The sequence below is a fragment of the Neophocaena asiaeorientalis genome, unplaced genomic scaffold (assembly GCF_003031525.2).
Source record: "Neophocaena asiaeorientalis asiaeorientalis breed wild unplaced genomic scaffold, Neophocaena_asiaeorientalis_V1.1 scaffold107, whole genome shotgun sequence".
NCBI classification, from domain to species: domain Eukaryota; kingdom Metazoa; phylum Chordata; class Mammalia; order Artiodactyla; family Phocoenidae; genus Neophocaena; species Neophocaena asiaeorientalis.
This window is the reverse complement of record NW_020173110.1, coordinates 602,617-625,543: the sequence shown is the minus strand read 5'-3', so window position 1 is coordinate 625,543 and position 22,927 is coordinate 602,617. Positions and strand designations below refer to the sequence as shown.

The window sequence follows — 22,927 nt, the reverse complement described above, 5'->3', positions numbered from 1 at the left end:
TCCTATGCATACATGAGGTATACATGTTAATAAGCTTCTGTTTGTTTTTCTCTTGTTAATCTTTTATTACAGAAGTCTCAGCTAAGAACTCGTAAGGGTAGAGGAAAAATTTTTTTTCTCCCCTTCACCAGGATTTCTCTCTGATCAAGTTAATGAAACTACATTAGCATGACAATGAGTTAATGAAAAAGTCAACAAATATTTTGAAGTTTCCTTAAGCCTTATAAACTTAGTTCTCAACTGCTCTGAGCCTCAGTTTCTCATTTACATACACACACACACACACATATATACACACACATAAATGTTGCAGGTTTATGGATGGTGGAATAGTAGTAGTGGTGGTAATTAAATAAGATCATGGTCAATAGATAGATAGAGAATAGAAACAAAAATTAAATGATGGTATTCCAGAGGAATCAGTCATACTTTTGACTAATACCTTTATAAATGCCTATTAAAATGTAAGAATGCCTGAACAAAATGACTAGTATGAAGGACAGTTATCAGACCTCATATCTAAAAAGTAAATTTCAGGAGAAAATATTAGGGGAGTATACACAAAAAGGAAATATGAACTCTATCAAAATATAGAAATAGGGCTTCGTGCCCTGGTCCGGGAAGATCCCACATGCCGCGGAGCGGCTGGGCCGATGAGCCATGGCCGCTGAGCCTGCGCTTCCGGAGGCTGTGCTCCGCAACGGGAGAGGCCACAACAGTGAGAGGCCCGCGTACCACAAAGAAAAAAAAAAAAAAGTATAGAAATAGCTATGGACCCATGACAAAAGACCATAAAGTCGTTTCAAGCTCAAACATTCTACTATTCTATAAGTAATAATAATCATCAGCATTTAAACCTAGGTCTCTCTGACTCTAAAAAGCTATTATCTTAATCCTTAAGCTAGTTCTTTTGTTTAAAACAACCACTTTAAAAGTAGGATAATAAATATAAATTTATCATGTTAAATCCTCTTAGAAACCTTTCCAGTAACACTAGTCAAAGAGTTTTCCTTCAATATGGAAAAACAGAATACAGAGAGAACCAGTGATCATAATTAAAAGTTAAGAATAATTCATTTCCCTTTGTAATCTGTAATGACATTAAGCCAAGGAAAGACTGACCTAACATTACCTGTATGTAACTTAAAACAGATGTCCTTTTTGTCCTGATCAAAAAACAGCCCAGAGCCAGAGTTGTAAAAAAAATTATTCTTTAATATAAATAATTAATAGATTAATAAAGGATTTCAAAGAACTTTCTTTTTAGTAGCAGGTACAAGCTAAATTGTTATTTATTTGCCTAGGATTGATATTAATTTCCCTAGAGTTTGAAAAATAAATATGAACCAGAAGTTGTTTAATCAAAGAAAGGAATAAGTGATTAAGTAATTTCCACCAGGACTTCTTATAATCTACTGATCCTACCATTTTTTTGCTGTTTACACTACACTCTAGCTTACAACCCACTCCCTTGCTTCTCTCTCCTCCAATATTCCTAACTAAACTGCAACACTGATTATATCCCACTTTCCACTGGGTCTGTATTTACACAGTTGAATGTGGCTGAAGGAAAACACCAACCATACTGACTGGTTACACTTTAAACTCATAATATCTCACCTTGAGTGAGCCCTTAGTGCTATCTGAAAATAATTTTATATTTCCCTAATCCATTCACTCTCCCCATTCTCCTCCTCACTCCTCTCTCATCAAACTTCCAACATTTCCTCCCCATCCTCACTCTCAGTTGGTCACATGACAAAAATTGAGCTATCAAAAAAGACTTTCCGGGCTTCCCTGGTGGCGCAGTGGTTGAGAGTCCACCTGCCGATGCAGGGGACACAGGTTCGTGCCCCGGTCTGGGAAGATCCCACATGTCACGGAGCGGCTGGGCCTGTGAGCCATGGCCGCTGAGCCTGCGCGTCCGGAGCCTGTGCTCCGCAACGGGAGAGGCCACAACAGTGAGAGGCCCAAGTACCGCAAAAAAAAAAAAGACTTTCCGCAAGGTATCACTGCCACATCTACATACCCACCTCTACCTGTGCCTGCATAGTTTACCTTCCCCTCCTATTGTTTTGGACAAACTATCCATGTTCTTAACTGAGGTCACCCCCTATAGTTTTATACTAGACCGCATCCTTTTCCCTTAACTACTTAAAGATCATTCCAGCAATACTCTTCTTTCTGCTCTGTCATCAATTTTTCTTTCTCAACTGGTCATTCCTATCAGCATATAAGCATACTATTATGTATCTCAACATAAAACAAACAAACAAAAAACTACTTCCATCTCTGTGCTCCTTTTAGTAATAATCCTTGAAAGACTTGTATACTTGCTGTCTCCAGCTCTTCTCAGTGGTGGCTTGTCCCACCATTCCACTGAAAATGTTCTTTTCAAGGTCATTTGCCTTCTCCTCTCTTATTCCAATAGTCAATTCCCAGTTATCATCTTATATGACCCACCAGCAGCATTTATACATTTAATCACTTCCTCCTCCAGGAGATACCACACTCTCCTGGTCTTTCTCCCATTTCACTAGCCACTTTTTCTGATTCCCCAGGACTCAGTCTTTGGACATCTTCTATGTCTTCATTCAATCCAGTCTCATCTACATGATGGTGATTCCCAAATATATATTTCCATGAACCCATGAAGTCAAGACATATATTCAATTGTTTACTTAACATCGCTACTTGATGTTTAAAACAGTGTAACTCAAAGTACAATCCATGAAGTATTTATTACTGGTGCTGGTATTGATTCACAAACTGTTTACTACCAGCTGACAAGACTACAAAAACTAAGAGTAAGAGTTTAGAAACTTGACAGAGTATTCCCCATCTGTTGACTCTAAAAAAAAATTTAGACGTGAACTTTGTTTTTCATTAAGCTTATTTTTCTAGTAATTCATTTTTGTTGTAATGTTCAAAGGTATCTGTCTGTGATGTATTGAATGGAAATAAACTGGTCCTCCATCAGTTCTGACAGTTTGAAAACCACTAATCTCATAGGCATGCCAAAGTTAATTTGTCCAAAACCAAGCTAATATTCTCTACAAAACCTGCCTTTCCTGCAGTCTTATCCAGCTTAGTTAATAGCCACTCTTTTCAGTTGCTCAGGCCAAAAACCTTGGAGTCAGCCTTCACACTCCTTTATCTCATATCCCACTCTAATTTGTCAATAAGTCCTGTCAGCTTGACCTTCAAAATATATCCAGAATCCAATCATTTCTCACAACCTGCTACCAACCTAGTCCAGGCCACCATCATCTTCAGCTTGAATTATTCTAGTAAGTCTTCCAGTTGGTCTTCCTATTTCCACCCTTAGCCCCTATAGTTTATTCTTAAGACAGCAGCCAGTGTGATTCTTTTAAAATATCAATCAGGACATGACCCTCCTCTGCTCCAAATTCTCCAAGGTCTTCTTCTCACTTTATTCAGAGTAAAAGCCAAAGTCATTAAAATGGAAATGTAAGGTCCTAAAGAATCTGGCCCCCAACTTCCTCTGTGACTTCATCACTTGTTTCTAGATAAATGAATAATTCAATTACAACTATCTGCTTGAAAGATTATTTCAGAATAAAACTGCTGTTATGAAAGCAATTATGTATAGGAGTAATAAAAAGGATTGTTACCCTGGCCTACATAAAAATATTATTGATAAAAGTGAATAAAAGACAAAGTGAATAAAATCTATAAGGTTTCTTATGGTACCTGACAAACCCAGGAAATATGACTCTGGGTAATAATGAAGTTGGCCAGAGACCAGGTTGGGGACTATGGGTATTTCAAAATGCTTGACCTCCTAGGTAGAAATTCACTTCATTTTTCACACAGATATTACTAATCACTAACGTGATTATTAACGTTAGTAATAATCATCCACTAGATGCCTGAACCCTTTAGAGTACTTATTAGACTCGAGATAGGGAAAAGTGTTACATTCAGACTCAGGAAAACCTCCTAGACTCTCTCCACCAGATCCAGTTTGCTTAAACAGACTCTTTTGAGTACAGTGGGGACTGGTATAAGAAATATTTAATAATAGGAGTCCTCATCTATTAATGTTGACAGAATCAAGAAAGGATCTTTCAAAATGAATTAGACATTAAAGACATACCTACTCAAGTGTAGACCTATAGCTAACCTGAAAAAACCTGTATACAGTTTATAAAAATCTATATATAGTCTAGGGCTTCCCTGGTGGCGCAGTGGTTGAGAGTCGGCCTGCCAATGCAGGGGACACGGGTTCGTGCCCCGGTCCAGGAAGATCCCACATGCCGCGGAGAGGCTAGGTCCGTGAGCCATGGCCGATGCGCCTGCGCGTCCGGAGCCTGTGCTCCGCAACGGGAGAGGCCACAACAGTGAGAGGCCCAAGTACCGCAAAAAAAAAAAAAAAAAAATCTATAGTCTAAAATATCCCCCAAAACATCATAGCACTCAAAAATTTATGAAGAATATTCAGAGCATACAGCCACCTTAAATGCCACCATGGTTTCCGCTGACCATATTTTTAAGTTAAGATTTTTAGATAACAGAAGAAAGTGTAAGCTTATTATTTGTTTGGAATAAACAACTAAAGTGACTTAAGATAAATAAATAGTAAACACTTCTTGAAGGCTCTACAGTACGATTTCACTTAATGCTTACAATAGCTCTACAAGGTATGTTTACAGATAAGGAAAACTGAGGCACAGGAAAGTAAAGAAACTTATAAGTGGAAGAACCAGGATTCCAACCTACATAATATGAATCCAGAGCCTTTCTGTTTAACCATTATACTTTTTAAAAAATTTCAAAATCCAAAAAAACCCACTTTTTTTGGTCTTTCAAAATATGCCTAGTTTTATTTATACATTTACTACAAAATTATCTTTAAGATGTAGCCAACTGACCAGTGAGTTAAAACAAAAAAAAGGCGTAAGTGCAAAGCTAATCAATTTTATATTCATCATTTCCAAAAATAATTACCTCCAGTTGCTCCTTCTGGGTAAAACCCTTCATGCTTTTCCCTGAGGCATGGCCAACAAAAGTCATTACTCTAATAATTGGCTGATGCTGTAAAAGCATTTCTGCAATTTCTTGAACACTATCTCGAAATGAAGAGAAGATCATAACTCTGGTCTCGTCACATTTCTTGTCAGATGTCTTTTGAGCTATATAACAAAAATACTTTAATTACAACTTTTATAAAAGCATTTAGATGAGAACTAATTTAAAAGACAAACCTGAAACTATATACTAGTGAGTGACAATTCTTTCAAAAAAATAATTTAAGGCATCTTAAATCTTGGCTGGTTTTCCTCCTACCTTTTCTAGTAATCTTAATAAACCTGGCTCCTTATCTCTCATTGGCTATCATAAAATAAAAACCTAAACCAAATAAAAATTACCTTTTGACCAGTCCTTCAATTCATGCATGACACCTGTTATTCCCCTTTACCTTCTAAGTCAGAAGCACAGGACTGCAGAGCTCTCACTGATTTTGTATATCTTCCCTTTCCTTTCTGCTCACTAAAGGCACTGTCTTAATCCAGGCCATGGTATTCTGTCTCCAAATTATTGATGTGTTCAAATTCTCCAAGGAAACTGCAGAATATACCCAACAGTCAATCACACAGCTGCTCCCAGTGTCTCTGTGCTTGGGAGGAGTAGAATGCATAAATAAAAACATGATTTTGAGGCTGGACCACTTAGTCTCTGGGTGATGTGTGACCATGGTAGTCATTTAATCTCTTTAAACTTTAGTTTCTTAATATCTAAAATGGATTGAGGTGATGATTAAATGAAACAGTAAATATAAAGTATGTAGACTTGCATATAGCAATTGGTTAATAATTGAAAGTTGTATGGAGTTTTTTGTTGTTTGCTTTCTTTTGTTTTTTAACCTTGCATGGGTCTTTGACAATCCTGTTTATCTTCTCAAAGAATCAGCTTATAGTTTTATTGATCTTTGCTATTGTTTCCTTCATTTCTTTTTCATTTATTTCTGATAATCCTTCTTTCTTAAACATGATTTATATTATGTTAATCATCATGTGTGTGCCAGAGACTACACTAAGCATTTTATATTATGAACTCATTTAGTCTTCATAACAACCTTATGAATTAAATGACTTAATAAAGTTAATGTATAATACATAAGGAAAAAGAAGCAGCTGCTGTTGCAAGGAAAATTATTCCAGATAAACCTCCTTTGAATCAGCAGAGCATCAAGACTCTACATCTGACCAACTGCAGATCAATAGCTACTTTCAGTGCAAAGCCTATCTCCTTCAACAGGCCACAGCCTGCCTTTCTATCTTCATTCCATTAAAGCTGCTCTACCAAAGTCATTAATAACTCTATATTACCAAACTCAGTGGATGCTTTTTAGTTCATCTGACCACACCTCTCAGTAGTATTTAACACAATCCACTCCTTCCTATTGAAATAGTCTCTTCCCTCAGCATCTCTGATAATTCACTTGCCTGGTTTCTTTCTCAATCTTCTTTGTGGCATTTTCCCCTCTGAACTCTAAATGTTGGTATTCTGCAGGACTAATTCCCGGCCCTCTGTCCCTAAACTGTATTCCTGGTGATATGATCACATCCATTCTTGAAACTTTTAATATTGCCTTTATGCTGATAACTCTAAAATTTATTTATATATATGTAAATAGATAAAAATATCCCAGACCATTCTTCTGAGACCCAGATTCACTTATCCAATGCCTATACATCTCAACTTAGATGTCTCAACTTAGATGTCTCAAAAGCATCCATCCATCCATCTCAAAAAACATTTGCTCTTTCTTCTCCATGTTGTTAGTTTTCTCTTTGTTCATACAGTCATCTGCAAACACACACACACACACACACACACACACACACACACACACACACACACTCTCCTAATGATTTTTTTTCTCATACTCTATGTCCAATCCATCAATAAACACTGTTGGCTCCAACTTCAAAATATATCTAGAATCTATAACCACTTCTCAGAACCATCTTGCTGCTTGGTACTACTATCTTGGTATAAACTATCATCACCTGTTATCATCTTAGACTATTACAATAGCCTCCTAATTGGCCAACATCTATGAGAATGATCTTTTAAAAATATAAGTCAGATCACGTCACTCTGCTGCTCCGAATGCCTCTGTAATAGTTTCACAAATCACAAGCATGCACAGAATAAAATCCAAAGTCCTGACATGGCCTACAAACCCTACATGACCTGGCCCCTGGCTGTCTCTCCAACCTCTGCCTACACCACTCATCCTCATTACACTTCTCCAGCCACATTGGTTTGTTTACTGATCCTTAATCTTACCAAGCACCCTACTGCTTCAGGGCCTTTGAATCTGCTATTCTCTCTGCCAGGAATGATCCTCCTACAGAAATCCACAAGGCTTGCTCCCTTACTTCCATCAGGTAACAGCTCAAACATCACCCTACAAAGAGGTCTGCTCTAAAACCATATATAAAATAGCCTCCTTCATGACTCTCTATTTTCTCACCTAGCTTACTTTTCCCTATCATTATATTATACATTGTTTTATTATCTGCTTCCCTTATACTGCCCCAGGTTGACTTTTCTTTTTCACATAATACCCTATTCTTAACATTTCCACCATTCCCCTGGTGCCTACACTCCCAAAATTTCTCAGAGCTTTTTTATATTCATTATCCAGAATAATTAAAAGCTCATCTTCTCCATAAGAAATGTTAGCACAAACTAATGAGTCAGAGTTTTAGCTTTCTCAATAACTTTGCCTTGCCTTGAGTCTATTAAATACGACCTACCATTCCATGACTTGAAGTGTTCAACTACAATTTCTTCTAATTTCTTTAATTTTGGATGACTATAGCAGAACTTTTTATCTTCATCTCCTGTAAAAAAACAAAACACAAAAAATGTTTCTGTATTTTTCCATATTTGATTACATTAATGTATTTTAATTACCCTTTCAAATGGATTCGTTAAAACTTATTTCTTTTTATTTAAACAGTAAGTAGCATCTGGGTAGCACACAAACCTTACTGTAAAATAAACTGAATTTTTATGAAAATTTCATTCTGAGAAAGACTCCAAATGAGAATCAGCAGCAAAGAGAAGGGAAAAATTCACATTTAGTTAAGCTATAAATTAGTTTTTGGTAGTTCTGAGAATTTTCACTACCAGTAACAACTACTACTAACTTCTATTATATATTTAAAGTTTATGAACTCCTTGAATATACATTTATCCTAAGTTGAAGAATAAGATCTTTTAGCATTTAACAGGTCTATTGCTACAGAAATATAAGTAGATATAAATAGACATGTGGATCAATGGAGCATAATTTTAAAATTAACCTTGATAAAGAGGAAACAATACAAAAATTTAAAAGAAAAACCAGACCTTTTTTGATAGCAGAAATGCCACTTGCTGAAGTACTACGTGTATGTGCAAACATGCACTCTAGATGATTATAGAGTTTCATGAAGTCCTCATTTTGGCTAAGTTCTTTTTTTGCCCGAGTCATTCCTTCAGAAATTAAGAAAATATTTTTCAATAAATTTAATAGCAAAACTAATCAAATGTATCATTTATTTAAAAGAAATTAAACTATAGCAATGAATGCAAGTTTTTCAAATTTAAAAATAAAAACCAGCAACTTTTTCCAGTTTCACATTCACATATGTATTAATGAATGGCTTCTTTTCTTCCAGCAATTTATCAAAAGCAAAGAAACATGGGCTGGCACCTTGATCTTGGACTTCCCAGCCTCCAGAACTGTGAGAAATACATGTCCATAGTTTAAGAAAAAAAAGAAGAAGAAGAAAAAGAAAGGAAGGAAGGAGTGAAGGAAGGAAGGAAGAAAAAAGAAAGAAAGAAAGAATTTGTTACATAACTATTTCACTGCTTTTTATTTTATTTATTTATTTATTAAGCTGTGCTGGGTCTTAGTTGTAGCATGTGGGATCTAGTTCCCTGACCAGGGATCAAACCCGGGCCCCCTGCATTGGGGAGGACCACCAAGGAAATCCACTGGACACACAAGGAAGTCCCCTTCACTGCTTTTTAAAATAAAGCACCTTAAGTAATCCAAACGGCTCAATACATATCGTTAACCAAAATAATACACGTCAGCACTTTTAAAAATAATTTCATATAATTTACCTTTAGTTCCATCCATAATTCCACAAAGGAAGAAATATAATGATCTCATTCCCATTTGCTGCAATAATTCATAACCATGATATAAACTAATACAAATAGCAAATTCTCCCTCGATTATGCCTTGTTGCAGTCCCTAGAAAAAACAAGCATATATCAAATTTACCCAGAGGAAGAAATGAAGATACATGTTCCATGCAGAACTTACTGGTTCTACTGAATGCCCTAAGATGTTGCTATGGAAAGGTGTCAATGTACTTTCCATATACAATCTGCCCCTTTATTTAATTCAACATGAAACTTACATTTTAAAGAGAATAAATGAACGGGGGGATATTTATCATATGCTGTTTTTCTTTGCAGGTAAATTATTAGCAGTATATAGATTTATTTGGTCTTTCAAAACAATTTAATAAGCACCTACTATTTGCCGAGCACTGAGCTAGACATTTGGGATACAAGGGAAAATAAAACAGATACGGGCCTATCCTCACAAATGTTTCTGACATCAGGACAAATATTTAATCAAACTGTTTAACACTAACATTTAACACCAGGTATACATGCCACAGTAACATCTGACAGGGAGCACCAGACACCGTTATAAGCACACTACTTATACAAACTTATTTAATCTTAACACCTAGGAGGTAGGTACTATTGTTATGCCCATTTTACACATGTGGAAGCTCATGTAGGTGATAAGTAGCAGAGCCAGTATTTGAACCTAGGAAATTTGGGCCAGTGTGCTTGTGCTTTTAACCACTACTCTCAAGGAAAAGTAAAGTACATATTCCTTTTGTAGGAGCATACAGTCAGTATATCTATACAATAAAATACCTTTAAAAGACCATTGAGAATATATTTTAATTATTTTCCTTTATTAGAGATGCAGACTATTATTTAATACCTTACATTTTTAGTAGCATTAATATCAGTTACACTCATTTTAAATGTTTCCAGGATAGTGAGAAATGCCTTAAAATGGCACGCTAGGGCTTCCCTGGTGGCACACTGGTTGACAGTCCGCCTGCCGATGCTGGGAACGCGGGTTCGTGCCCCGGTCCAGGAGGATCCCACATGCCGCAGAGCAGCTAGGCCCGTGAGCCATGGTCGCTGAGCCTGCGCGTCCGGAGCCTGTGCTCCGCAACGGGAGAGGCCACAGCGGTGAGAGGCCCGTATACCGCAAAAAAAAAAAAAAAAAGTTACGCTAATTACCTAAAAGGGTAAAACAACGTCTCTGTAAAACATAAACTCTCATCAGTGAGACCAAATTCAACAGGTTTAGATTTATGATTTAAAATTTTAATGAACCTTTAACTCCTAGCAGAAACTTTAAACATTTTATTAAAGTCTAGTATAATACACTGCAATTTCACAGAAAATTCCCTTTGTGGTTTCCCACAAAGTCTAAAAAAAAAAAAAAAAAAAAAAAAAAAGTTACGCTAATTACCTAAAAGGGTAAAACAACGTCTCTGTAAAACATAAACTCTCATCAGTGAGACCAAATTCAACAGGTTTAGATTTATGATTTAAAATTTTAATGAACCTTTAACTCCTAGCAGAAACTTTAAACATTTTATTAAAGTCTAGTATAATACACTGCAATTTCACAGAAAATTCCCTTTGTGGTTTCCCACAAAGTCCATATTTCTAGCATAACATTTAAAGCACTCCCAGGTGGTCACAACCTAGATCATATCTGACTCCCTCAATCCTTTACCTCAGGCAAATTGGTTTTCTCACTGTCTCCTTTATACCTTCATTCAATTGCCTCTGTCCTTTTGCACATGCATTCCCTCTCAGTTCCAAGAATGACTCAGTGCCTTTTCATGCTTGTGAGCATCTCTTTTGACTCTGGACCTAACTTGATGGATATGTTCCTATCCACCTATTTTTTTCCTATAAAGATTAAAAATACAAAGCTTACTGTGATGCTTAATCCAACTTCGGTATGGAGATTTAAGACTAAATGCTATGGGTCTAAAAGTTAGTTAAAATCTACCCTCTTATGACCCTTTTACTTTGCAAAACAGAAGTGAACTAAAAGACCAATTTTTAATTAAAAGTTATAAGATAAATTTATCTTAATTCACATCATTAAACTGTATTCCTGCTAGATCTTTTTCATATTTTTATAAACTATATAAACCACCTCTGAATTCTTGATGAGCTAATATATACCAAAAAATAATCATTATTTACATTTCATCCTGGTTCTAAGTAAAAATGTAGTCTATCAGCAAAATTTATTTTAAAATACCTACCACAATATTTGGAGATGGGTTTTTCCTAAATTGATCTCTTGCCAGAATTATCTGGTATTTTGTTAGATTGGGAATATCTCTTCTCATCAAAACATTCCTCCGAATCAAAGAACTTGCAAGTGCTTCCAAAATCTGCAAATTTCAAAGAAATTTAGTTTATTTTAAAATCCTTTTACAAATACATTTCCTCACATACTAAAATAGTTTTATATATTAAATTATATGTTAAATAAAGTTTGTCTTAAAATGAATTTTTAAGTAAACACAGAAGAGATGATAAAGTTTTAAAGTACTTGACAATTATCCTCAGATAATCCATGTGAGAGTCAGCACAAGCAATTATTAGATTCAGCAATAATTCAAGAACATATGTGTTGGGCTTTCCTGGTGGCGCAACAGTTAAGAATCCGCCTGCCAATGCAGGGGACATGGGTTCAAGCCCTGGTCTGGGAAGATCCCACATGCCACGGAACAACTAAGCCCATGCGCCACAACTACTGAGCCTGCGCTCTAGAGCCGCGAGCAACAACTACTGAGCCCGTGGGCCTAGGGCCTGTGATCTGCAACAAGAGAAGCCACCACAATGAGAAGCCGGTGCACTGCAACGAAGAGTAGCCCTTGCTCACCACAACCAGAGAAAAAGCCCATGCATGGCAATGAAGACCCAATGCAGCCAAAAATAAAATAAATAAATTTATTTTTAAAAAAAAACAAAAAACGAACATATGTGTTTATCTGTTTATTTCTTAACTCTCCTCCTCTCCCTCCAAACTAAGCACAATGAAAGGAGGGCCTTGATTTGCTCTGTTGCATCTTCAATGCCTAGAACAAGTCTAGCACATAGGTAAATATTTGTAGAGTGATGACTAAATCAAAATTCCTTGAGTACATTTAATTTCATTCACTGATTCATTCTCTCAAAAATATTCATTAAGCGACTTCCCTGGTGGTCCAGTGATTAAGAATCTGCCTTCCAATGCAGGGGACGTGGGTTCGATCCCCGGTTGGGGAACTAGGATCCCACATGCCACAGGGCAACTAAGTCTGCATGCCGCAACTACTGAGCCCACATGCTCTGGAGCCTGCGTGCCACAACGAGACAGCCCGCGCTGCAACTAGAGAAACCCACGTGCCATAATGAAAGATCTTGCATGCCGCAACAAAGATCCCGCATGCCACAACTAAGACTTGACATAGCCAAATAAATAAATAGATATTTTTTAAAATATATTCATTGAGTATATACTACATATCAAGCATCGTTCCTGATGCTGGGGATATTGTGGCTGAGACAAATGAAGTTTCTATTTTCCTAAAGTTTACATTCAATAGACGGAAGAAAGGAGTAAAGAAGTGAACAAAGAAAATAGAGAATTTTGATTATGATAATGCATTTAAGAACCTACAACACAGTAATGCTTTGTAGAGTCTTTGATGGGAAGGGGGTCACTATCATATAAGTGGACAAAGAGGGTTTCTTTCTTTCTTTCCTTCCTCCCTTCCTCCCTTCCTCTCTTTCTTCCTTTCTTTCTTTTTTTTTGGGGGGTGGGGAGAGGAGCAGCAATTGTGCTCTGCCCGGGCACCCCCTGCCTCATCTGTCATCCAGCCCCAGGATGCAGAGGAGCGGGCCCTTGGATTGTGACCTTGCCAGCGCCCTTCCACCTCCAAGCAGCCGGTTTCCCACACTAAGGTTCCTGGCTGGGGATGGACCGCTCTGGGCCAGGGCTGCCTCTGGTACCAAGCAGCAGGAGAGACGGTGGCCCGGGTTGGGCAAGCAACGGAACCTATTGCTGCATGGGTGACAGCAGGGCGCTCTCAGGGGAGAACTGGGCATGCAGGCTGCCACAGTTCTCCACGTGTTCATGCCACCAAAGATGGTTTCTTTTAAGAGGTAATACTTGACATCTGAATGATAAAGTATGCCTAGCCCGAGAAGTTCTGAAGACAGAGCATTCCAGGCAGAGGAAACAGCAGACAAAAGGTCCTGAGCTTGATGCCACAGTGAAGGTAAAAGGCGACCTCCAGATGAAGACCTACTACAGCAATATGTAATTTGCCTAAGTCTTATTTCCTAAAATATATCTATTTTAGTACATTTCAATCTTTCCTCTCTTCTAGCTTTGCTGATCAGCTTTGCTGACCACATGTGCCTAAAGAAGCACTCTAAAAGAAATCAATAAAGTTAGGGCTTCCCTGGTGGCGCAGTGGTTGAGAGTCCGCCTGCCGATGCAGGGGACATGGGTTCGTGCCCTGGTCCGGGAAGATCCCACATGCCACGGAGCAACTAAGCCCATGTGCCACAACTACTGAGCCTGCGCTCTAGAGCCCGCGAGCCACAGCTGCTGATGCCCGCACGCCTAGAGCCCGCGCTCCACAACAAGAGAAGCCACTGCAATGAGAAGCCCGCGCACCGCAACGGAGAGTGGACCCCGCTCGCTGCAACTAGAGAAAGCCCGCGTGCAGCAACGAAGACCCAACACAACCGATCAATCAATAATGTGTCAAGACATTGCCAAATGCCACCAAGTGGGCAAGATAGTCCCCAGTTGAGAAACACTGCTGTACAAGGGATCAGGGAGGAATATATTGAAAATATATTTCCTTACAAAGAAAGTTCTGGTTGAATCTGGATACATGTTTTGGGTGTGTTCACTATGTGAAAATTCACTGTGCTGCACACTTACATTTAATGTACTATGCTGTTCATATGTTTGGGGGGGCTGGTTATACTGCAATTAAAAGGTTTACTTAAGAAAATACAAAACTAAATTGGCTTTAGAAACGGTCCATCATTTTGTATTTCCTCTTTAACTAATAGTTTGCCAGTACATATAAAACATGGCGCTCATACTGAAAATTGTCATTTCAAAGAATTTTTTACCATATTAATTATATAAATGATTATAACTATACATTCTCACAGTCCGATTCTGTTAAGTAAAATAATTACATTATCAGTTCATTTATTAAAACACTGAATTATGATAAAAATGGCTTACCTGTATATATGCCTTTTGGATAGCTCCAAGTTCTTCACCAAGAGGAACAACAAGCTTTTCAACTCGTCTTTCATGAGAGTATGGCAAAATATCTGGAGAATCTTCAGAACGAATCTCTATCTGCCCAATTAGTAGATTAGTAATAACCTGTTGCACAGCCTACAGAAAATCAATTAAGTATGATTATATATTATATTACTTACTAAATTTTTTAGTTTGCCACTAACAAAAATAAAATAGCAATAAGTTTTTGAAAAAATATTAGAAATTTATATCATTAAATATTTTTTAAAACTACAAATTATAGCACATCAGGAGTGGCACAATAGGGGAAAATGCTTTTGAAACATCTTTCTTGCATGCCAAGCATCCAAGAGATAAAATGTCCAACAAGTTCCTCAAATGTATTTTGTGCTTTCCAATGGTAGTGTTACATCTTGTCAATATTTATAAAGACTCAGACAAAATAGAAGTTTCAAATTAGCAAACCAAATCCCCAAAACATTATATAACAGTCAATTTTAGAGCCAGAACTAAAACCCAGATTTCCTGATTCCCTGGCAAATACTTTTTTCCACTGATTTTTAATGGGGAAAACAGAGAAGTCCTGTTACTACTAAAGGATACAAATGTACCTTGGAAATACTTTACAAACTGACTTGTTAAGAAACTGAGGGCATAGGTCCTACACTAAATCTATTATTAATAAATGAATGGAGGGAATTCCCTGGCAGTCCAGTGGTTAAGACTCCACACTTTCATTGCCAAGGGTGCGGGTTTGATCCCTGGCCGGGAGCTAAGACACCACAAGCTGCGGGTGTGGCCAAAAATATAAATAAATAAATGAGTGGAATATTTTCCATTTAAATCAATATATATGCTGTGAATATATTTCTGGAGCTAAATTTCATTCACCAAAAGCTTATAAAGGAACTTAATTGTAAAAATAGGGAATTTAAGAAAAAACAAAAAACCTGTTGGTATAAACAACTGCTGTACCATTAGACCACAGTACTACTGGGTGTGATGAAAAAAAAGAAAGGAAGGGAGAGATGGATGGATGGAGGGAGGGAAGGATGAAGACAGAATCCTGAAAGTATCCAGAAATTAAGAACTCTTTTTTTTTAAACTAGTAAAGCCTCATGGGCTTAGTTTCAGACAAAAAATACTCTAGGGCAAGAATCACATCTTAGTCACTTTTGTATTCCCAACACTAAGTATAATGCCTAATACAGTAGTACACTATAGTTACTGAATGTCCACATACATTCAAACTCTAGAGTAAATATATGACCATTTTATAAAATTGACTGAGACTTCAGTATTTTTTTTTCCTTTGGCCGCACAGCATGTGGGATCTTAGTTCGCCGACCAGGGATTGAACCCGTGCCCCCTGCGTTGGTAGCACAGAGTCTTAACCACTGGACCGCCAGGGAAGTCCCAGACTTTAGTATTTTTAATCATTCATTCATTCAAGAAATATTTGAGTAACTCCCACATGCCAGGTATTGAATTGGTGATAGAGGCATAACCAAGATAGACATAATCCCTACATTCATGTCGGTACTATTTTAGTGGAGCAAAAATACAACAAATAAATGAATAAGCAAAAGAATGACAGATTGTGATAGATATTAAGAAGAAAATAACAAGATAGGAAGAGTTGACTTTTCATAGCTTAAGAGTGAATTTTTCTGAAGAGGTGATATTTAAGCAGAGACTTGATGACTAAAAACAATCAAGCATGTTTAAAAAAGGTTGGGCAGAAATGATAGGATAGAAATTTCTAAAACTAATTGAGGCTATGGACAGAAGGAAAAAAGTCTATGGCTTGGCAGAATTGAAAGCTACCTTTGAAATTATCCAGAACCTAACACAGAAGACCATTCAGAGCTACTAAATCAGAATGTCATGGGATAAGGCTCAAAATCTGCATGGGATAGGGCTCAAAACTTTTTACCATCCTCTGAGCTCCCTAGAGAAATGGTGGATTCCACAGCGGGGACTGGAAAAACACTAAATGATCATAAAATATCTTGTGATACCAGTAAGCTAGGAAGTGTTCAAAACAAACACACGAACAAAAAAAGTGCATTCTAAAGGACACAGGAGCCATCTTCAAGGCACTCTCAATGGCCCAATCTAGAACAATCAAAATTATTAATGATAGTAGCCAATAAAAAATATATATATCCATATATATATCCATATATATCCATATATATGGATATATATATATATATATATATATATATATATCCATGAGTCCATATTGATGTAAAGACCTGAATTAAAAATAAATGAGGAGGGGCTTCCCTGGTGGCGCAGTGGTTGAGAGTCCACCTGCTGATGCAGGGGACACGGGTTCGTGCCCAAGTCCGGGAAGATCCCACATGCCGCGGAGCAGCTGGGCCCGTGAGCCATGGCCGCTGAGCCTGCGTGTCCAGAGCCTGTGCTCCGCAGCAGGAGGGGCCACAACAGTGAGAGGCCCGCGTACAGCAAAAATAAATAAATAAAATAAATGAGGAGAGAAGACAGCTTTTCACAACAGAAGAATTCAAATTTTGAAATGTAAAAGAAATGAGGGAAAGAGGAAATAATGATTCGGCAAACAGCACAGAAATAATTGTTGCAAGCAAGAACCATCATTGGATGCTAAAACAGAATATTTACATAGTCTCATAGTATCTCCCCCACAACAGACTTAATTAAAAAGGGAAAAACAGTAGTTTTACAATAGAGAAACCAGAAAGTTATCATCTGAACCAAGTCAAAATTAACAGCACCAGTAATAAGACAAATCATCATGTATTCTCGGATACAATGCACTAAGAAAGGTACAACATCACTTCTGGGGTATTCTTGCCCAAAATGCATACAGAACCTCACTCCAATCATAAGAAAACATCAGACAATCCCAAATTGAGGGATATTCTACAAAATAACTGGCACCTACTCTTCAAAAGCATCAAGGTCATGGAAGACAAGAAAAGAATGAGGACTGTCACAGACTGGAAGGTACTGAGGAGACGTGACAACTAAATGCAATGTGGGATCATAGAATGGACCCCAGAGCAGAAAAGGACCCCGGTGGGAAAACTGGCAATAGTCAAATAAGATTTGCAGATCAGTTACTAGTATTGTACCAATGTTAATTTCCTGGTTTTGATAATTTTACTATGGTTATGTAATATGTTAACAGGGGAAGCTGAGTGAAGGATATACAGACTTTAATTTTTGCAAATTTTCTGGAAGTCTAAAGTCATTTCAAAATAAAACAGTAAAAATTTAAAAAACAGCTTTAGGTGATTCTTTGGCACACTGAAGTCTGAAGACTCTAATGTAGATAATCTCCTACAACCACAGAAGAAAAGGTAGGCATCTTATATGAAATGCTGTACTCCTGATGTTAAACTAAATACTAGAATGGAAAACTGATCTGGTCACATACAAAAGTTCTTATTTTCTTAAACATTAATAAATTTTACTTACCTTTATATCACTACCTGGTGTGGCACTAAGAGCCAAGATTCTAAAGTGATTTGTATATTTGACTAGTTCTCTTACAACCTTAAAAAAAAAAAAAAATTCTTTAATTTCATCTGCCCAATACAAAAATAAAAATGATTCTGTTAAACAAGCTAGTATATCTGATCCACTATCATCATTCCTTATTTAGAGTACTGATGGGCTAGCAGATGGAACTATCTTTAGTTATGTTATCTGAAGAGCAAATGATTTAGGTTTACACTCTATCCCAATCAAAAATACTTTAGGGGGCTTCCCTGGTGGCACAGTGGTTGAGAGTCCGCCTGCCGATGCAAGGGACACGGGTTCGTGTCCCGGTCCGGGAGGATCCCACATGCCGCGGAGCGGCTGGGCCAATGAGCCATGGCCGCTGAGCCTGCGCGTCCGGAGCCTGTGCTCTGCAACGGGAGAGGCCACAACAGTGAGAGGCCCGCGTACCGCAAAATAAATAATAATAATAATAAAATAAAATAACACTTTAGGGTTTCTTCTATACATAAAGCTACAACATCAAGGCCTATACTGAGGCAAATCAAAATATTCAAAGGGCTAATTCAAGAGCAAATGGTAGAAAAAGATCAAGTTTATTCTCCATTGCTTGGGCCACAGTCTAGGCTTACAGCTATATCCATATGCATACTTGCCAGATTAAGATAAATCGTAACAGAAAAATAGAAAAAAAATTAAATACAGGGACTTTCCTGGTGGCGCAGCGGTTAAGAATCAGCCTGCCAACGCAGGGAACACGGGTTCGACCCCTGGTCCGGGAAGATCCCTCATGCCGCGGAGCAACTAAGCCCATGAACCACAGCTACTGAGCCTGTGCTCTAGAGCCTGCGAGCCACAACTACTGAGCTCACGTGCCACAATTACTGAAGCCTGCACACCTGGAGCCCGCAACACCTAGAGCCCACACACCCTGTGCTCCGCAACAAGAGAAGCCACTGCAATGAGAAGCCCTCACACCACAATGAAGAGTAGCCCCTGCTCGCCGCAACTAGAGAAAGCCCACATGCAGCAATGAAGACCCAACACAGCCAAAAATAATTAATTAATTTAAAAAATGAAATACAAATGTGAAATTAGATTTGAAATGAAAAAAGTTTGTTTTAGGAAAGATTTTAAAGAAGTTAGATTTCATGTGCAAGGCTCACAATTTTAAAATTAAGTTTATTCATAAAAAAATAAGGCTAATTTGGGGTAATTTTTAAAATCTAAATTCCGTTTTAAATCCTAAAACATTTTCCAAGGGGCACCAAAGCATCTCTCTAGGCTTTACAGTTTGAATTCAACACCCACTTCTGGCATAATCAATACTGGATAATTTGCCAGATTCCCATATGCCCCAATACAAGGAAAAAGGACCCCTAAGTAAACTGAGTCACAGGAACAGCTCTTAGTATCCCATAGTTCCACATTAGAGGTAGGACACTAAAAGCAGATTATTTTTTTTAAATTGAAGTATAGTTGATTTACAATACTGTCTTAGTTTCAGGTGTACAGCATAGTGATTCAGTATTTTCGCATATTATATATTACAGATTATTACAAGATAATGGGCATAATTCCCAGTGCTCTACAGTAAATCGCTCTTGCTTATCTATTTTACAAATAGTTGTTTGTATCTGTTAATCCCATACCCTAATTTGTCCCTCCACACTTTCCTCTTCCCTTTGGTAACTACAAGTTTGTGCTCTATGTCTATGAGTCTGTTTCTGTTTTGTATATACATTCATTTGTATTATCTTTTTAGATTCCACATATAAGTGATATCATATAGTATTTGTACTTCTCTGTTTGATTTATTTCACTGAGTGGCAAATGACAATATTTCACTCTTTTTTATGGCTAATATTCCAGTGTGTGTGTGTGTGTGTGTGTGTGTCATATATATATATATATATATATATATATATATATATATATATGCCACATTTTTTTAATCCAACCATCTGTTGATGCACATTTGGGTTGCTTCCATGTCTTGCTATTGCAAATGGTACTAAAACTAGATTATCTTAAAACTGCTCTGATTTCAACCCATGTCAAAGATGAATTCAATGAGACTCAAACTGAATATTGATCAATACTCAAAAAATATTATTTATGGAGTTTTTTAAAACATGATACAGAATACATTTAAAGATAGAACATTATAGGGAATTCCCTGGCAGTCCAGTGGTTAGGACTCTGCGCTTTCACTGCCAAGGGCCCAGGTTTAATCCCTGGTCAGGGCACTAAGATCCCACAAGCCACAAGCCATGAGGCACCGCCAAAAAAACCCCAGAACATTATACTTAATGGAGACTTAAGAACAATTGTCCTAATTAAAAACTGATATAAGACAAAATGTCCCTGATACATTACTTTTTTTCCAGGAGGGATTCTCAAGCATTTTATAGAAGTGGTGTTGTGTTTGTAACCCAGGAAGCTACATTCTTCAACAAGCTGTGTGCCTGTTGGAAACTGTATCTGGAATATTCAGTGTAGTATAAATTCTTAGTGCTATTTATATATTAAAGAAGTCAGTCATGTCTCATTGTACTCAGTGAAAGCATAGCCTTGTAGTTTAAAAAAAAATCACCTAATGTGTAGAAATTTTTTGAAAATAAAGTTGCTAAGGGGAGTTCTCTGGTGCCTAGTGGTTAGAATTCTGGGCTTTCACTGTCATGGCCTGGCTTTAATCCCTGGTCGGGGAACTGAGATCCTGCAAGGCGTGCAGCACAGCCAAAAGAAAAAAAAAAAAAAAAAGTTGCTAAATATAAGCTAAATGTACAAAATGAATTCCACAGAGTTAGAATAAAATTTTTAAAATGATCCTTTCAAGCAGAAACTTTAACACACTGGGTATTAATTTAACTTGGAAAAATATATCCATTTCCTGACTGAGATCAACTCTAGATAACAATTCTCAAGAAGATAATACAGAGATATAATAATACTTAAAAGTCCCCAAGGAAACTGCTTAATAAAATCACAAACTGGCAGTGAAATTCATCTCTTTGCACTAAATGAAATAAACTTTCCCTCTACTCTTACTCTATACCCTCTCCCTATTATCACCACCTATTATTGTTTTAACTACCTACCACTATATGGTAGTGGATCACTGCCTCAACGAGACTCTCATCATCTACATCTGACACTAATAGTCTTGTTTAAATTTAAAAACAACAGCAGAGACTGATTTGAATGGATGAAGGAAAGTATTTCCTATCACCATCTGTTGAGATAATAGATATAAGGCTTTTCATAATAATACCATCAGTAACTTCCATCATTAATAATTATTCCCCAAAATGCTCTTCATCAATATATTTACACTATAAAATACTTTTTAACAAAATTACCTGGCAATAAGCATAATTTCCAAGAGCTTTATGAGCTTCATCAATAACTAGACACTTTATTTCAGCAGCAGGGCAAGCTCCTCTAGAAAGATCATTTACCATGACTTGAGGTGTAAGAAAATGGACTCTTTTACTGCCCCATATTTCCTTCCTGGTGAAAGCTTGAGTAGATCCTGTAAATAAAAGTGACATTGTACATTCTAAACTCCCGACTGTTATCTGTAAAATATAAATAACCTGGCCTATTTTCAGAATGCATTCCTGCTTTGGTAATGTGCTTTCAAGATGATAATTGGACAAATCATGGGAATGCATTTTAAAGATTTGTTGTGGTCCAAATGTCAATGCTGGCTTTTACCGAAAACCACGACTAGACTGCCATTAAAGAATTCCTACAAAATGACATAATATTTGAAGAGAACAAAGTTCTTCAACTGGGAAATCCTTCTGCGGAAGAAACTCACGTTCACTTACCGATGGGGTATACACACATAATCACTTCAAAATTCTTTGACAAGATACAGGAATTCTCTGAAGATTGAATAAAGCAACCCTATTCATTAGAGCTGGACTTGCTACAAGCAGATGATGTTTCAAGGGAGAAGACGTAAAATAAGCATATTGTGATCTGGGGACTATTCCACACGGGTCAGGAATTCCTTTAACGCTATTTCCCAGAACGCATACTTTTCCCTGGGTCCCAGCTCTTAATTTCAAATTAGCCCACTGTTTCTAAGATACCTGTCATTTCGGCCATGTGGGACTGCGGGATACCCATCACCCGGTAGCAAGCCTCGATCTGCTGTGTCACCAAAGGTTTCGTGGGGGCCATGAAGACAACCTTGCCGGAGGGGAACCAGCGGTAGAAATTGTACATGACTACGGCGGCAATAAAGGTCTTTCCCAAGCCGGTAGGCAGACACACCAGCGTGTTGCAGAACAGAGCGGTCCTGGCGATGTGCAGCTGGTAGTCCCGCACCGGGCAATTAGTAGGGTAAATCCACAGGGCGCCCGCTGAGGTGCAGAACCCGCCATTCTCTAGACTCAGCTGCCGCTCTGCTTCGTACACCGCGACCAGCAACACATCATCGTCCGACTCGGGCTGCGCCTCTGTCGCCTCCGCCGCCTCTGCTGCCTGTGCCGCTGCAGGAAAACTCGCCCCGGAGATGCCAGGGCTCTGAGGCCGCTCAGGTCCAGAGCTGCAACTCGGAGCCCCAGTGGATCGGGAGACTCTTGAGCCCCACGTCTGAAAAAGCGTTCTTTGCCGCCCGCTCATTAGGCCGAAGACCACCGAAGGCTTCTCTCAGACGCCAGCAGCTGTTGCAGCTCAACAGCCTCCGTTCCAAACCTCATCGGTTATCTTCGCATAAAAAACACTAGAACTAGAAGGCGGGGTTGAGGCCTGTTAATCCAGTTGAAAGTGCTGCCACTGAGTTTGCGTGGGGAAAATGATTGGCTGGCTTCCCGGAAACCCCGTGGCCCTCTAGGAGACGCATGCGCGTTGTTATGGAGCCACCGCAAATTTGGTCCCCTTGTCAATTTCTTATCGACTCTAAAGTTGGGTTCCGTTTCTAATGACGAGGTGTCCGGGCATCATTGCGAAATTGATGCCTCTTAAAATGATACAATAAAT

General features: G+C 38.0%; 1 protein-coding gene across 7 annotated transcripts in view; it reads right to left on the bottom strand.

Annotated features, from left to right (window-relative positions):
* Positions 1 to 22,711, bottom strand: part of FANCM (FA complementation group M) — a 54,069-nt gene extending 31,358 nt beyond the window's left edge. For 4 of the 7 annotated variants that reach the window (XM_024743418.1, XM_024743415.1, XM_024743414.1 and 1 more), the window contains exons 1-9: positions 22,036 to 22,711; positions 21,295 to 21,467; positions 17,909 to 17,986; positions 14,417 to 14,575; positions 11,418 to 11,549; positions 9,154 to 9,286; positions 8,392 to 8,517; positions 7,794 to 7,880; positions 4,972 to 5,156 (exon numbers count right to left, since the gene is read on the bottom strand). In XM_024743418.1, the coding sequence (XP_024599186.1) occupies positions 4,972 to 5,156; positions 7,794 to 7,880; positions 8,392 to 8,517; positions 9,154 to 9,286; positions 11,418 to 11,549; positions 14,417 to 14,575; positions 17,909 to 17,986; positions 21,295 to 21,467; positions 22,036 to 22,570 (1,608 nt within the window). In that variant the 5' untranslated portion in view covers positions 22,571 to 22,711. Of the gene's footprint in view, positions 1 to 4,971; positions 5,157 to 7,793; positions 7,881 to 8,391; positions 8,518 to 9,153; positions 9,287 to 11,417; positions 11,550 to 14,416; positions 14,576 to 17,908; positions 18,343 to 21,294; positions 21,468 to 22,035 lie in introns of those variants that run through there. The other 3 variants (XM_024743416.1, XM_024743417.1, XM_024743420.1) reach the window with 2 other exon arrangements.
* Between the last annotated feature and the right edge of the window lie 216 nt (positions 22,712 to 22,927).